This window comes from Biomphalaria glabrata, chromosome 6, assembly GCF_947242115.1.
Source record: "Biomphalaria glabrata chromosome 6, xgBioGlab47.1, whole genome shotgun sequence".
Taxonomy (NCBI): Eukaryota; Metazoa; Mollusca; class Gastropoda; family Planorbidae; genus Biomphalaria; species Biomphalaria glabrata.
In genome coordinates, this window is record NC_074716.1 from 31668149 (window position 1) to 31686546 (window position 18398).

The following is an 18398-nucleotide window of genomic DNA, read 5'->3' on the forward strand; positions in this document are numbered from 1 at the left end:
GACGGATGGACCGACGGACAGATAGACGCCAAAATGGCGGCACCAAAACTTCGAGTGCCAGAGTAGATAGATGGACACTAAGTCTGGTTGTTATTAATAAATATGATATTTTAGGTTAGAAACTTCTTATAAACCTCTTTCTAGCAAATAATTTGAAAACTGTTTCATATTTTTTTTTTGTAGCCAGTGCTATGTACTGCACCAACTCTAGACTACATTTCCTGCAGATTGACAATGAAGACTCAAGTGGAACTTCACCAGACTCACTTTTAGAACTCACAAGAAAAGAGCGTGATGAACTTCTTATTCAAATACGAAAGTTCATGGCCTCATTCGGTGAAGGCTACTACACGTTTCCTTGGTTTTATTTCTTTGAAACCAAGCTGTACAAAGATTTTGAAACTGCCTTGAAATATACAACAAAGTAAGACACTGTCTCTATGTTTGAAAAGTTACTTTAGTTTGGATTCAGTTTTTTTTTTTTTGTACCTTCTGACACCCATTGACAGTTTCTCTTCCCTTTAACACTAAAAGCTAATGTTGATAAGTGGTCAACAGGTTGATAAGTAGTCAACAGGTTGATAAGTAGTCAACATGTTGATAAATGTCTTTCATTGTTGAGAAAGTAAGCAACCAAGAAATCAAAGCGTCATTCAGTCATTCGCTTTAAATGACAAGATAGTTGTATAGCACTATGATTTAAACTATTTTAAACAATGTGTTAGACATGTTTATATGCTTCAACCAACTTGGCAGATCAAACACAGACATATGAAGTCAAAATAAACGATATAATTTATACTTTTTTTTGCTAAAGCTAACATAACAATAGAAATGATTGCTACGACAGGTTCAATTGACTTTACAAATGATCACTTGACTGAATAAATAACTATTCGCGATAACAAACTCCCTTGACTATAGAATTGATTTAATAACAAGCTCACTTGACTATAGAATTGATTTAATAACAAGCTCACTTGACTATACAATTGATTTAATAACAAGCACACTTGACTATACAATTGATTTAATAAAAAGCTCACTTGACTATACAATTGTCACCCTACTATTGAAAAGTCCATTAGGATTAGGAAGTCAGTACGTACGCATTATCCCTTTGACCAATGAGAAGGATCTGTCAGTTATTTCCCCTATGGTGTCGACCATTCCTGCCTTTAGGCATACGTTAATCATCCTTATTTGGTGAATGAAGGCCGACACCCTCTGGGGATGTCCTCAAATTCCTGTTATGTGACCGACCATTGCGTTCCTTGGCGGGGCCATCACCGCCTGTACGGACCCCGCTGGGGAACGGTTCAACGGATTGGACAAGGTAGCAAGCCTTTCTTCTGTCCTCACAACATGCAAGTACACTCGCTAGAGCATAACTGTTGTAGCCCAATGGAGGCTCTCATTCTTAGCCTATCAGCTTTGTTGGGCGGAACGTTTCCACTGGAGGTACCACGCTGAGGCGACTGGAGCTGGACATTCCTCCTGCCGGACATTCCTAACAATACAATTGATCACAATAATCAGCTAAGTTTCTTGACATTACAACTGATAAGCTATCTAGTCCATACGGTTGATACTCTCAATACATACTAACAATGATTGCCATATGAAGCTCACGTAACCTTACCTACAATCGCCATTATAAACTCATGTGATATAGATCTACTTAAAAAGTAAGTTAAAATAATTTCTCACTTCATTTTCAGGAGAGTTTTGTGTATTTTATTTCACAGCAACATTTCTCAATCGTCATATATTCAAATAGCCACTATCACGTGATCATTGTAATTTGAGGAGAGTCAGAGCCCTGAATCTCAAAATCAATGTTTCACTTGGTTTCTCTAACACTTCAGTTTCGTCACACGAATACAAATATTGGTAAATTATTGTTGTCAATATTATTGTGAAATCTTAAACTGGATATTGTATTCAGTTAATCAATGAGAGTTACTATACACACGCAACACAAACGTATATTCGAATAATTGCAAGTACACTTTTATTTGTCATGTTTAGTTTTTTTATAGTTAAGGCCCACAGTAGAGGTTTGTATTACTTTTACCAATGCTCTACACCAGAGGTTCTCACATTTTTTTTTATCCGCGGACCCCGTTATACAGCCAAAGAATGCACACGGACCTCTAAATAAAAAAAATGCATAGCCCATAACATAACACAAAAAAAAAATGTATGACTTGGATGATATTGATGTGATTTATGAAAGTATGTCTGTCCTGCTTAATGTTTGTAATTAGCAAGCATAAATCTCCACGAGCACAAATTTCTTTAGTCGGTTTCTTTTCTCTGTAATGAGCTTCATATCGGCACTGAATTCCCGTTATACCAAATAAGAACAAAAATAATATGGGAAAGCAGACTCAACAATGTCTGTTCAATGACCCATAATGCAGATTATAAATGTGGTATCTCTTTTTTTGTAACCAAATATGTGCTGTCCTTGTTCAGACATTAGTTTAAAATCCTTGTTTGTGGTTATCTCAATATGCTGCTCCTGTATTACTTTGGATTCCTCTGTGATTGGGAACTGAGTCTGTTCACACGCGGGAGTTAAAACATATAGCGTCATACATGCATTGATCCTGAGATCTCTTAAACTGTCGCACGTATCCGCATCAAATTTCGTACACAGGTTCCTATTACCTCCTAGGTGCTGACTAAGACAGATCGGACAGATTCCCAACCCCACGACCGCCATTCGCAAACAAAACAAAACGCAAGCTCTATCAAACCTTAGTATTTTATTTTTGGTGTGTCCCCAAAAAGACCACAGTCTTAAAGCATTAAAAAAATCACACGAATTTCGTATCTTTAAAGCACTTTTAGCGGGCCTCCGATAGGGGAAAAGCCGCTGTTAGGTTTGTGCAAAATATCCGTTTGTCCGTCTATCACACTCAGATCTCGAAAACTAGAAGAGAAATTTAAAATATTATTTCGCCATGCGATGCGGCTTGAAAAGTTTAGGTGCTACTTTTGGTTTTCTAAAAGCAAACCGATTAGTTTATCAAATTTATTATGCAAGCGACTTTTTCATGAAATACACCAATTCTAAAACAATTACGTAAATGTAAGGGAGGCAATGTTACAATATATTTACAAAGTACGATAATTTTTTGTGTATTTTCAATATCACTTAGTCAAGCATAGTTATAAAATGTACAAGAAATGTTCACAACAAATATATAATATGAGGATAAAAGACATTATATTTTTTTTGTTTGCCGGTCGGTCTTTCTGTCACGTTTAGATAACAAAACAACAACTCTAAAAGCTATTGAAAATCTGATTTAACCTTTAATGTTCCTTCCGAAACGTCTCCAAAGTTCAATCTATTCATGAATAAAATGTCAGTGTCAACCAGTAGTTGTTCACTCTCGAAATTTATATTTCATTTAATTTCAATGCTTAAACGTTGCAAATACACATGACCAATAATATGTTGTTTCGTTTTTTTTAATGTAAATAGCATATAAATTCTAAATGAAAATGTCCATACTGACTTATATTTCATTAACTATAAAGTTGTTTCTGGATATTGTTTTATAAAAAATAAATAATGTCAATTGGTTGTTTGCAGCTGGTATAGTAGCTAATATTATTCTTATATTATTTGACAATACGTCACTATAGTTTTTTTTTCGATATCAAATTGTTTCGTATTTTCAGCTTAAAAAAAATGTATGTCAAATGACTTAATTTTTTTTTAAATATGGACAATAGGTTGTTTGGGATTTTAAAATAAGATTTACTAGAAACGTTTAATGAAAATCACTTTTTTAGACTTATTTTAAAGTTAATTTTCTTGCCGAAACATGACAAAAGTTGTTTAATCGGTAAAGAATGTTCTGGATTTTATTTTAAAAAAGAAATCGACCTACATTACTTTAATTTTCTTACAAATCGTCGCCAAAAATGTTCCGAATTTTATATGAAAAATCTACTAACTTCAAATAACTGTTTGAAATCCCTCTTCTAATAAATAAAACATATCTTTTTCTCAATTACGAAAATTTGTTGAAAAGTTTTTTAAATTTATTTATGTATAATCGCATTTCTTTCTTACATAACATATAATTTTCTAGCTAAAACATTAGGAAATATAACTATCGTTAGTAATACGTTCCGAATTTTTAAGGAAAAGAACTTCCTAATACCAAAGTATGGTTTGAAAATCTCTCCACAAGGCTATGGTACATCTAATTTTCATAAGAGACTATACCCCAAAAATTCAATTAACAGTATTTGATTAATCTGGAATTCTTATTTTCTCTTACTATATATACAAACTTCCGGAACAATCTATTATAGAAACTTAAAACTATTGCGACGTTTAGGAAGGGAAATTAAATTTTAATCAGATTTTAAATAGCTTTTAGTCTTTTTTTCGATATTAACATGACAGACAGACAGACTGACAGACAAAACGCACAAAAAAATGAGTCTATAATCCTTATATATATATATATATATATACACATATATACATACATACATATTTAGTCTAACTAGCCCAATGTGACGTAATGGATTTTTTTCGTTTGACGTAATATGTAGTTTATTCTTTAAATGAAATGCTAAAATAACTCGGTGCACCAATGTCTATGAACCCTCGAGAGCATGCTCGTATTGATAAAGACATTTTTAGTCTCACTAGGCAGTTTGAGGTAGTAGATTTTTTTTTATTTGATGTCATAATGAAATGAAATGCTAAAAGAACTCGGTGCACCAATGTCTATGAACCCTCGACAACCTGCTCGTATTGATGACATTTTTTAGTCTAAATAGGCCGTGTGACGTTTTTTTTTTTTCTTTGACGTCATATGGAATAAATTCTTAATGTGAATTGCTAAAACAACTCGGAACAGTAATGTTTATTTAACCTCGTAATCTGACTCGTATTTAAAAAGATATAATAGCTAGATTTAGATCTAATCTAGATTTTTTAAACTAGATCTAGATTTTTTTACACTAGAGCTAGATTTTTTAATCTAAATTTAGATTTATATTCTAATTAAAAAATCATTGTAGACTAGATCTAGAATTTCTAGGTGTAGTTTAAAATGTTTGTTGTTTTACATGTTTTAGATGTTCCTTCTGAGTTGAAGATTTTTACTTCTTAGTCTTAACCTCCCACAGGACGACGGGGGATGGGAGCGGACAGGGTTTGAACCTGGGACTATCGATAAATTCAAACGGCAGTCCAGCGCGCAAACCCACGACCAGGCAGCCATGATTTAGACTAGATCAAGATCTATAATTTTAATTTCTAGACTTGAAGTGTCGATTTTTATTTCCAAATGTCTAGTTCAATATTGCAATGTTATAAAAAACTAAAACTAGTCTACTATTTTTAAATTTAATATTGCATTCAGTCTATTAATAGATTATCTAGGCTTTTGTTTTACATAAATCTTATCTAAATTACATCTATATTATTCCAAATTTTTATTTTAAATCTAGATCTAGTAGAAATAGATCTTAAGAGTGCTAAATCAGAAGTTTAATTAAGGTAGATCTACATCCTCATTCTAGTTCCATTGAAATGAAAGTGCCAATAGCTCTGTTGGTAAATGTGCTGGGACATCTAGCAGACGTTGCCGAAGTACAAGCTCGATGTCTTGTTCTTTTCTTCTTTTTTCAATTACAAATCAATACCAAAAGATTATCTGAAATCGCTAGTCTGACATATTGTACAAAACGGGTAGTTGTGGTGCCGTAATGTGTAATATATCTCTTTATCAATACTAGGCTATAAGTTTGTTAACAGCAATGCCTGGTCGTGCAGTTAGCGCGCTGGACTGATTATCTCGACGGTCCCGGTTTCATGCCCTGCTCGCTGCCATCCCCCGTCGTGCAGCTGGAGATTTGGATAAAGAAATAAATTATCTTTAACATGAAGGAACATCCAAAACATGTAAAACATTTTACAGAAAAAAAAAATAATTTTACAACACCAAATGAATCTTTGAAACATTATTACTTTTGATTATCAAAACAAATTCACGTCTTAAATATTCCTTTCGAATAGGCGGATCCGATTCCCACAGGGGCCGCCTCTGAGTTTGTGTGACAAAACAAACTCTCTTTGTAATCTTGTTTTCTTTTTCTCTTAAATCTACTTATTTGCAATATGCCTTACGTCATTTCCACTTGCATTTGGACGCGGTCTAAATAAAAAAAATCGTAAAAGCATTAATAAGATAGATCTAGTCTTCTTCTTTTTTTCAAGAGAAGAGAGGGAGAAAAAGAGAGTCAGGAATGGTACTTTGTAACACTGGAAAAAAAGCAAAAAAAAAACAACAAAAAAGACAACAAAATCCTAAATAGCATTGAAAAGATAAATCTAGATCTGTTGCTATATCGCTACATTCCAAAGGGGTCAACTAAACGATTACAATTAATAAAACTAAAATGATATTTCTTTTTATTTAGAGAGAACAAAATACCAAGAGAAATGTAGAAGGGGGAAAATGTGAGAGCTTGAATGGGGGAGGGGGGCACATTGCCAAGCGGCTCTTTCTAAATCACGTGGGAGAAATTACGTTGCGCAGGTAAACAACAAAATGGGAGTTCCATAGAGCGAAAAAGAGAGGGGATATCTATCTCACTTTTTAAGAGGTAGTAATTACATCATTGCTAATTTTAGCAAGGTAAACCCCATCAGTATCATTGTGCGTTAAGTCGATCTTGATAAATAGGCCTATATCTATATTTTAAATTACTGACAATGAAGAGCGTGAAAAACATTGAGAAGTTCAATTTATAATTTACTTTATAAGATAATCAACTCTACACGTTCATGTGGTTTTTCTCTAACTGCTGACTAGCGTTTGTGATGAAGACATTCTATTGGATGCTATCATTTATTATTAAATCATCACATCATCTCTGCCTGTGGCCACCAAACAGCTTCATCCATGCGTCTTGGTTCGAGTCTCTTGAATTGTCCCCACGTCTTACCCATATGCTTCGCGCCTTTCTCCGTATGTCGAAGCCGTGTCTCTCTGGCCTGTCTCAGATGTCTACATAGCAATTTGTGGGTGGTGTGGGCCTCAGGGGGGGCATCAGGTGGTGAGGGGCATCAAACTCTCATTCCTACTCCCCTCCCCTTGCATGAATTAACCTTTGAATCTGAGATCTATCAATCGGTCTGCGAAGTCCATATCTGGTCAGCCCAATTTGATCAGCCTCGAACACCTTACATAATACAGTCCATAACTCAAACATCTAACACTCCGAGGGCAGGGACGAGAAAGAGTTCGGATGTCAACATCGAGGTCGTTTCTTGGAGTTGGTGATTTTACTGTCCAACTAGGAGCCAATGAAAGGCAAGAGTTCATGGCAATGATTGTGTATGGACGTTTCACTAGTAACACTTGGAAAAACACTGAGGTCAAAAATACAGTTTTTCTTTGAAACAAAAAATTACTTACGGTGTTTTATTTTATTCATTTTTTGAGATCATGAAAAAGAGGTGCTGGGTATCAAATGCCCAAGTACGTAACTGTCCCCACTCCCTTATCCGTTGGGGGTTTCAGGTGAGGAGGGCTTGTCTTGGGATGTTTCAAAACAGGTTTTCGAAGGGTGAGGTCTAAACATCGCCTGGGGCGTTCCTCAAGAATAGCACTTTCCCATTTCTTTCTTATCTCTTTTTTTTTCTATTTTTTCATTCGCTTTCTCTTTCTGTCTCTCCATTTCTCTTTCACTCTATTTCTCTCTCTTTCTCTTGTTCTCTTTCTTGCTTTCTTTTCTCTTTCGTTTTTCTCTCTTTCTCACTTTTTATCTTTCTTTTTCTCCCTTTGTCTTTCTCTCTGTTTATCTCTCATTTTCTCTATTTCTCCTTCATTCTCTCTCTTCCTTTCCCTTTTCTCTCTCTCCCTCGTTCTCTCTCTTGTTTTCCTATGACACTTATGTCAAGCCTGACATCTATCCTACAGCTATGACTTTTTATTGTTACTGACCTGGTTACAAGCATGAGTTCTGCTGACACAGCAAACATATCAAGTAGACGTCATCATGTCCAGATTTAGCTGACAGAAAAAAAATTGTTTTTTTACTAAAAATGAAGATGTATATATATTTTTTAAAAAGTATTTGTTTTCAAATCTATTTTTAAAAAGTATCGATTTTGATACAAAGATTTCGCCTTTAGATTTGAAACAATGTTTTTCTTGATCTAAAACTATCCCATTAAATTGTCCATTTTCACGTTTCAATAAAAAAAATATCTTTTGAATCTGCGTCAGAAATTAGACATCCGTGTGAAAGGATATATTTTGTGAAAGTTTAAAATTTATTTTCTTACATTTTTGAAATTCTAACAAAAGATAATGATTTGAATGCAAGCTTCATGTTTTACTTTCTCCAATATTGAAAGTTACATGGAGATTTTTACAATTTGTTGAACTCGATTTGCAGGCGAGAGGGGCCGGGTTGGTGATCATTTTTTGATTTAGGCCCAAAAAATTAAATTTTTTGAATAGATCTATGTTTAAGCATTGCTAAAGTAAAACAAAATTATTATAAATATTGCTTTCCAATCTTCTAAAACGACATTATTAAATTTAAAAAAAGAAATTTCACATTCAATCGATCGACTGTTGTAGTAGACGTATCTACCAATGCAATTCTTGCCTTCTTTCTCGGTTCAAAACAGTCGAATGGCTTCCTAGCTCGTACCGTCTTTCTCGGTTCAAAACAGTCGAATGGCTTTCTAGCTCGTACCGTCTTTCTCGGATCAGAACAGTCGAATGGCTTCCTAGCTCGTACCGTCTTTCTCGTATCAAAACAGTCGAATGGCTTCCTAGCTCGTACCGTCTTTCGTATGACATCATTTTGGAAACCAAAAGAGACTCGCTACAAAATGTTGACATTATGACGATGATGCCCAACACAGATTAACTTGTGCTACGTGTTTCTAGAAAGCCTCATGCACTATCGGCTCTTTTTTTTTTTGACGATTAAAATTTTAATATAGACACGTTGAGAAAAATTTTTTTAAAGTTCAAAATGCAAAAAACACTGCACCATAGCTGGATGGCGCTGGGGTCGTGGAGGTATTTCTTTCTTCAATATAAGGTTGCGAATGACTGACTATCTGCTAAATATAAAAAGGTTGGCTGGTTCACAAACATTCTATTTCCTTATACATAATATCCAAATATCGATCTGTCAAACGTCTACGAAAGTTGAGATGGCATTTTTCATTTCTAGACTTGAACCTTATACTCCAGATATTATCGCCCCTGTTGCCTGAGGAGAAATGAATGCAATCTAAAATGTAAAAAATAAAAGACATAACTGCAGTAATCTTTTATGTCATTTATGTAATTAAAATCCAACTCCAGTATTCATAGGCACAGAGTGCTTCTGGAAATACAGCAACAGAAAAAAAACACCTCAAGTCCACCATACATATCTGTGTTTGGGTAGGCAGTGGAGGTTTGGATTCAGAGTTTTCCTTCTTCTAGCAAAACAAGTCAATAAAAAAACCCTCAAAAACTCAACAAAAAATAATTTAAAAAAATAAATAAATATAGAAATCCCTTCTTTTAAAATTTCGTAAAAAAAAAAAGTTCTATTTTCATCTTGAAAAAACAAAACAAGCGAAAGAAAAAAGATTACTTTTTTTTTAAAAACAAATCTTATCAAAGGTAAGGAAGCGCTAAAAACTGCCATTTATCTGAAAACGGCAGAATTTAGCTTCCATTCTGCTGTTTAAAACAAATTAATTAATTAATACTAATTGATTAACTATTAGGTTTATTTTTGGATTCATTTATGTCAGGGGTTCTCAACCAGTGAGTCGCGATCTCTTTGGGGATCCATAGACGATTTGCGAGGGGGTCACCTAAGGCCATCGAAAATATGGATTCTTATTTGTGTGTGTCTTGTCTAACGTCCACACCTTTGTACAAAGTGTTCCATTGAAAGTTGTTTTTATTATAGAAGAAATAGTCGCCAGGAGAATGAATTTAAATTTTAGTAGGCAGAAAAACGCTTGGCACCGGTCAGAACCCCGTATCCCGATCCGAAGAGCTTCCTCAGACCCTCAAGCTGGCTAATGGGGATGCAAATGTAGATTTGTTTTGTTTTGGGGTGCCACTGGTAAAGATTTGAGAAACACTGCTTTCTACTTTGTTATTTCAATGTGATTTTTATTATCTGTTTGATACAAATATATCATAGGAAGGTTTACCCTCACCTTGACCTATCCCTTAGTCTGTTGAACTGTTGGGACAGACACCACACAATTTCTGTCGACCGTATTTCTCCCTTCCTGTCTGTCCTTAGCCTTGGATAGAATTTCTTTCAATGACATGCCGGTCCATTCTATGACATAGTCTTACTTCGCTTTCTCTACCTGCCTCTTCTTTTTTTGAAGAAAAGAAATATACAAGACTGTTAACTTACTGAATATAGGCCAAATACTTTTATATTTTTCTATATCTATTCGATTTTCTATTTCTGTCTTACCATGTGAGTCTCTGTCTTTTTATCTTTGTTTCTCGTTGTCTCTCTGTCTCTCTTTCTCTCCTCGTTCTCTTTATATATTTGTTATTATTTTTGTATGTCAGTCTCTCTCTGATCGACCTGGTGTATCTCTATCTCTTTCTGTCTCTTTGTATTTAGTTTTTCTTTTTCTTTCTTTTTGTCTCAGTGTCTGTTTCTCTCTCTTATGTATCTCTATCTCTCTCTCTCTCTCTCAATGGTCAACACTTACTTCGAGCTCATAGATAATAAATCATAATATGTCTTTGAATATAAGGGCTCGTGGTGGCATGAGTTAAAGCTCTTGGCTTCGGAACTAGTGGGGTCTCGAGTTCAAGACCCAGCGAAGACTTTGCAGTTTTAAACTAAGGGTTTTTTAGGTGGCCCCTAACACCACCCAATAATTTGGAGAAGTAACGGTGGCTGGTCGTTCTCTTAGACACATGACACTATGATGACACTATGATGACACTGTGATGACACTATGATGACACTATGATGACACTGTGATGACACTATGATGACACTGTGATGACACCCTTGTTAACCTCCGTCATAGAAACGTGAGCTTTACATCATGCGAGCCCGCAAGGTCTGGGTACTTTAAGTTTACTTTTTACTTTTACTATTGAATATGAATAAACATTTTGGAGCTAGAATAAAAATTCAGCTAGACTTTATATCTACAAACTGTCATGTCAACTCATTCAACTCATTCAACTCATTCAACTCCTTCAATCCAGCTAGACTTTATATCTACAAACTGTCATGTCAACTCATTCAACTCCTTCAATCCAGCTGAAGCTGATAAAAAAAATCAAAACATTCTTGTGTGAGCTCACTTGCCTATACAAACAGTTCTACGTCTATATTTAGAACAAACATGTCGTGCAGAGAGTTGATGTTCTTTCAATTTTAAATGTCTCCCCACAGTATGTCAAGTAACATAACGACTAGTATCTAAATTCAAAATTAATATTTAAAAAATCTAAATTTAAAAGACATATCTATAAGCTGGTGACATTTACTGCCTAGAATGAATTTCATCTGGTCAGTATTTATGTTAAAGTTGGGTTTATCAAGTTAACATGAATTATTGCTAAATGTGAGATTTGTGGCTAACATGTGTAAACCGCTTGGCTAGCTCTTAAAGGAGGATAGAGTTAATAACAGAATTGAGCTGCTTTTTGTATTAGCTTAACGCTAAATGCAACATAGAAACATTCTTCCGCAGCTGGTCCAGTAAAGAGATTTGACCGAAGTGCAGCAAGCATGCTATATTCAAGAAAGTTAACAGTATACAAAATTAAAAGCAATTGAACAAAGAAATACTTAGTAGCTCCTTCAACAGAAAAAAAACATTATTTAGTAATAAATTTGTTATAACGTTTTTTGGGGAAATTAACAAAGATGAATGCACAAGTTTTATAAAAATATACTAAATTAATACCCGTTTGGTTTCCTTCAGTTGGGAAACGACTATGGATCATCTCATAGAAGTGAAAAGAATGTCTGGACAATAGCTGTGGGTGGAACGATGTCACTCCCCACAGCAGCTCCCCCTCTCTTCACGCAGCTGATGTATCCAAAAGAACAAGTGCTGATACAGTTTGGGGTCAGTGGCGTCGCAGTCTGTGACAGGTTGTAGCACTATGTCTCGCAAGTTGCCTAAGGGTCGCCGGCTCCTGATTTTTCCTCAGAGTTGACTTCCGAAGCTTTTCCCATGTTTAGGTATAGCCGCAAGGTAGTAGAGGCTTGAATTCGGAGTTGTCCTTGACTTTTGTGGGTAGCCAACCATGGCTAACGAGCCCCTCCTGCCCGAATCTTCCTTTTTTTAGCGCCAGTTACTCACCTTTGCCTCTTCTCTTTATAGTCAAAACAGTTCTGTAGGGCAGGGCAATGACAACCTTATGGAAGCGGAAGTAAATATTCACTTTACTTATATAGCTACCATTCGTTTTTCAAATTAGTTTAAATACTGTTTAGAAATGCTGTATATAGACCTATACAATATTATCATTTTGCAATAAAATACTACTGAGATTCTGGCAATATATTTTCCCTACTATTTGATATTACAGAGTCATCCATAAACGTTTAGCCCTAGTAAAGGAAGCTATAAAGACTAATGAAAAAAAGGTTATGGATCAGCTGAGCCAAAGACCAAATTTACTTCAGGTGCTTTTAAGTGATGGACGATTGGATTTTGATACAACAGTGACCATGTTGACCAGCTTCTTTACAGCTGCCACTGACAATGTAAGTATCTGAGAAGTTTCTGCAGACAAAAAATAGAGTTCCCTATTTTATTTTTTACAAGAAGAGAGACAGCAAGATTGTGATGTAATAATTTTTACAAAGCTTATATCAACTCACTCTGTCTGTCTGGTAAAAAGTGAGTACACGTTATTTCTCCAACACCCATTCTCGGATCAAGATGAAACTTTGTACAAGTATTCATTGACATAGACAAGACATGAATCAATAATAATAAAAAGGAACCAATTAGATAATTAATTACTGGTAATTCAATACTTTGTTTAATAACGAAAAGGATAACTAATGCTTCAGTAGTGACAGATATGGCCACATTTGTTGGATTTGGATCCCTTCTCTAATTGTTAACACTGTTTCTCCCTCACACATTCTCCTATCAGTATATAGGTACCTTCAACAATTATTTATTGTATCTAATAAAACATGAATCAATAAACGAAAACACTCAACTAGTTAATTATTCATTAGTAATAAATTATTTTGTTTGATATTGAATAAGGGAAATAGTATGTACATTATTGGTAGATATAGTTTTAAGGACATAGTTCTTCACCTTTAGATAAGCTTTGTTTGTTGTTGTTTTTTTAAAGGATTTTTTTTATTTTGCTTGTTTTAGAATTATATTATTTTTGGGGGGGAATTTAGACTACTGACTACTAGCACCGATGACTGTTAAATTGTATGTAATTAAGTACGGTTATAGGGTTAATCAATTAAACTCTATTATAGTTTCAGGTTGTTTGGTTCATGCCAGCAGTCAAAAAGGTCATTTCTAAAGACCATTAATAATTAGGCCATAGGAAGAGAAAATAAAATGAATTGGCATTGGACTGAAGATTCAAAATATTTCTACCAAGTGTTCATTCTATAAGCAATAAAGAAATAAACTACACCCACCTTTTTATCTCAATGATTCTTGTCTCTCAGAGTATCCACATAGATATAGGGCCATAGGGCACAAGTTAAAAACATTTTTCAACATAAGATTTTTTTTGTGGTAGTAGCTCCTTTTTCTTATTAAGATGAATTACAACTGATAATGAATTTATTTAAAATAATTAGCACAGTGCATTATTACCATTTTGTCATTTGTTGCAGGTGTCAAGAAGTCTTGCCCTACTTGTGTGGCAATTAGCCAAAAATCAATCTAAACAGGAAGCCCTTAGAGCAGAAATATTCTCTAAGATAGATGGCAATCAATCTATAACTGCTGAGAAATTATCACATATGCCTTATTTAAAAGCATGTCTGAAAGAGAGCCACAGGTAGGTATTCACTTTATAATAACTAATAGTCTAGAGTCTAAGTATATTCTTGAGAGTGATTATTTATCCATTTAACATTGAGTCAGACTGTTTTTTTTAACCTTTATATCATCCTAATGTTCTGTGAGTAAATCAGAAGGCATACCCTTCTATCTATTCATTATGTCAATCCAGGCCACAGATCATCATTTCTTTCACATTGCTTTCTACCCATCATTGTTGACACTTCATTTCCTACAAGTGCATAGATCTAGACTCTGGGTTTCAGACTAATTAATAGGCTGTAAATGGAAATGAGAGGCTCTGTATATCTTTACAAAATGATCTTTCCAGTTCTTTTTCATTCACTTTTTTTTAGTTTCCATGAAGAAGTAATATTCTTATTTTTATTATGCTTATGTAGAGAAGATGAACATATAGAGTGTCAAATCTACTTCTGCCAAAAGTTCAGAAAATGCTTATTTATTTTTTCTTTTCAGAATAACTTTCCCAACACCTATTGGTACAGTTCGTATTATGCCTGAAGACATCAACTTAGCAGGATATAATGTTCCATCAGGGGTTAGTCTTTTTTTTTATAACAACATTATGTCATGGACATATTTATTTACCTGACTAGCTCAAGTTACCTTAAAATTTTATTGCATATGAGAAATTTGTTTCAATTTCCCTTAAAAAGGAAGCAAAAATGTAAATGATGTAATGATATCGTATAGTCATTTTACTTTATTTCTATAAAAATGAAAGCATTTAAATCCATTTTCAGACATTAATCAGTTATGGCTTCAACGTGCTTGGACACTGTGATAAATACTTTGATGACCCTGAAGAGTTCCGGCCTGAGAGATGGCTTAAGCAGGCCACTACAGATGCAGAAAGAAGCCTTAAGCACAAGCAAGCAATTATCTCAATGCCTTTTGGTTTTGGCAAACGTAACTGTGCAGGAAGACGTCTGGCAGAGCAACAGATTTATATGGCGTTGATTAAGGTACAATACTATATGAACTAGTATCTTCTGTTTGTTCTATTAGTTAGATGTTATCTCCTAAGGTAGTTTACTGTTTATATTATTTGATTTACTTGAATGAAAATTGAAAACAATAACAACCTGAAAAACTCTATTCTTTTGCTTACATTTCAGATATTAATGAACTATAAATTAGTTCTAGCAGACCCTGAAGAGAAACTGGATGTTGTTTACAAGATAACTGCTTTCCCATCAAAGCCATTAGACATTAGGTTTATGAAATTATAAAGTGAAATAATTCTTGCAATGAATGTATTATACCATAGTGATCTATGTGCTATTCCTGAGTATATGAAACATTGCCTTTTACAATTTTTAAAAAAGAAAACCAAAAAATGCCTTGAAGTAGATATGTGCATAAGTATTTTACGCTACATTGTTTAAATTCTTTTATTTGTTAGTATAAAAAAACAAGATGATTTTAGCATATGTAATATTTTGTTGACAGTTTGGGCCTGAGATTAAATGTGCTTTTACATATAGAACTTCCTTTCGGTTCCTATTCACCAGCCCTAGTAAAAAAACACTAACATGCCCTTTAGCACTAATCAGCAGTGATTTGTATAATTACCTCTTCATTGTAATGTTCATTTGAAATGAAAACACCAACCGAAATTTTGATGTGTTCAATGTGAAGATATCTTCCTGTTTTCCATAACTTTACATAGGGGTAGGGAAGGGAAAGTCAGACCTAAGCAGCTTGCAAGGCCCTGGGTCACAAATATTTTTAAAATGAACTGATGGTGAAAAAAGATTTTCTTTTTTGCCGGACCCCTCCTAAGGCACATGGTCTAGGGTGGTTGTCTGGCTCGCCATCCCATAAGTGTTGCTGCATACATAGTATGGTAATAGCTTTTTAAAACCTTAGATTAGATTACAGGTATATTAGGTGTGCAATAAGAAATGCTCATTCTCTTTATGAAATGGTGAGACAAATATTGGATGCTTATTAAGAGACTTATTCAGACATTTGCATACCGCTGTAGTTTTGAACCCATAAATGGCCATTAGGTGACAACCACACCTCTCCAGTGACTTTGTTTTTGACATAGCTGTATTATCTGCTTAGTTCCTTTTATCCTAAGGGTAATAGGTCTATACATTGATTGGGTAAGGTCTTTTAAATTTACTATTCTCATTGCAGTTTTTATATATATATATATATATATATATATATATATATATATATATATATATATATATATATATATATATATATATACATATATATATATATATATATCAACTTTGTTACAATTCCATCATCGTCTAGTATTTCAATTTATTTGTTTTGTATTTACAACGTATAAGAGTGTTCTAGGAAAGGTCATCCTGCACTTACAGCACTATAAATGTTTTTGTTTATTTACTTTAAAGTATTTGTATGACTGGATGAACAACAACAAACTAAACAACCTTGACCTCAATCCACACACTACCTCACAATAGGATCACCTTAATTACACACTACATTAAAAAAGACACAGTGCCTAATTTGTTTATATTTGTTGTATATAAATACATACACCCACCTAGGAGATTTATTCAACATAAAGTTATACTAAACCTTAAATCCATCAATGAAATTATTTGAAATTGAGATTGCCAGAAATATTTCTGTAATAATAACTTTTTGTATCACATCATGAAACTGTTCATCACATTTTGAATTATTGTTTGAATATTCCCATTTGTGCAATAACTTTCAAGTTTTATCAAAATTGATTAAAATGTTGTCATGAAAATTAGTATCCAGCTTTTGGTGTAAATTTCAAAATCAAAGTTTTCTTCAAGTCAGTATTTCAGTCTGAGTTGTAGGCTCTTTAGCAGTCTGAGCCATTGAATTGTAAAAAGGCGACTCAGAGGACATTCAGGGTATTTGTTATATAATGTTGTTGAGAAAATAGGGTTATAACTTAATGCATTCTAAGAGATGTTTGCAAATCTCACAAGCTTGGGACTAGACTTTGCTGTGGGGTCGTTGTGCTAAGTTAATTGTATTGAGAAATTTAAAAGTCTCCACTTTCAGACCTTGCGATCTATAGGGCAGATGATGTTAAGGTCATCTAATTCTTTATCCCATGGTTAACAAGTACGGTGTCATGTGGCCAGCATAATGACCATTTACTTTCTCCAACTAAAGTCAGGTACCCATTAAAGCTGAAGCACTCAGCCTTCAAAATCTAGCTTGTTATATTCTCTGCCAATCACAATTGTATCAGAATTGTACTAGAGATGTGTATAAAATTTATTTTGTTTTATATTCAACTATTTATTTCAACTTTTATTGTGTCCTATTTATAATGCTTGAGCTAATTCATTGAAATGAAGATATTTATGTCATGAATAAAGGATAATACGCATATTAATTTAAATATATATGTATGTGGTAAGCAATACACTGTCATTAAATAATGTACATAGTAATGTTTGATAATGTATAAATAAAGCAAGTGAAATACATAGTCTGATTGATAATGTATTCTGTTATAGGCAATTGGAAGTAGCCTTCAAGTTGAATAGGCAGCTAGAAGTTAGACTAATTGGTTTGACTATGTCAGTGTAGATATTAGAGATATGTAGTCAGGGCCGCCGCTATCTATTGTGCAATGTGTGCATAGCACCGTAGGCAGCCGAACTTATGGGGTGGCCATTTCATTATTCCAAGGTTAGCTTTATTTTTTTAATTTTAGTTAAGTACAAAATTTTTAAATATTTTACATAGAATATTATTATTCCATTATCATTAAAAAAAAAACACGCTATTCGTCCACAAGTAGCTACTTTCGAAACGTGGAATAAGACAACTGTAGCGGCGGGCGATAGATTTCCAAGGGCCTGATAATTTCTGACCTTGAATGTACGTGGGTTGTCTGTACTATTTGTTTCAAAAGCCGCTTATAGAAGCAGATCAGCTAAAACATTTTTTCTCTTAGTATCTACTTAATCACTGGCGGATCCAGGGTGGGGTGCGGTAGGGGCGATCGCCCCCCCCCCACTCGGCCGACCCCCCCCCCCCCAAGGGGGGTTGGGTGCGGATGAACTTTAGTATAGGATTCACACAATTTGTATACAAATTTATTACCTATGTTAAAAATATATACTAATTAATTTATATTTCAACCTATTTTTAGATTATTTCGCCCCCCCCTCTAGTATGTTGGCCGATTTGGTGGGGTCGGTAGGGGGAGATGGTATCAATCCCGCCCCCCCCCCCCCAAACTTTTGAGTGGGGTGGGGGCGGTCCAATTTATTTGTAGTAATCACAGTTGCTAACAAAATCAATTAAATATCTATATTCATAC

General features: G+C 34.2%; 1 protein-coding gene across 2 annotated transcripts in view; it reads left to right on the top strand.

Annotated features, from left to right (window-relative positions):
* The window catches only part of LOC106059501 (1,25-dihydroxyvitamin D(3) 24-hydroxylase, mitochondrial-like), a 44579-nt gene extending 28400 nt beyond the window's left edge, over window positions 1–16179 (top strand). For both annotated transcript variants that reach the window (XM_056033553.1, XM_056033552.1), the window contains 6 exons: window positions 184–424; window positions 12606–12783; window positions 13900–14066; window positions 14546–14627; window positions 14833–15054; window positions 15208–16179. In XM_056033553.1, coding sequence (XP_055889528.1) covers window positions 184–424; window positions 12606–12783; window positions 13900–14066; window positions 14546–14627; window positions 14833–15054; window positions 15208–15321 — 1004 coding nt within the window. In that variant the 3' untranslated portion in view covers window positions 15322–16179. The remainder of the gene's footprint in view (window positions 1–183; window positions 425–12605; window positions 12784–13899; window positions 14067–14545; window positions 14628–14832; window positions 15055–15207) is intronic.
* Window positions 16180–18398: the final 2219 nt, after the last annotated feature.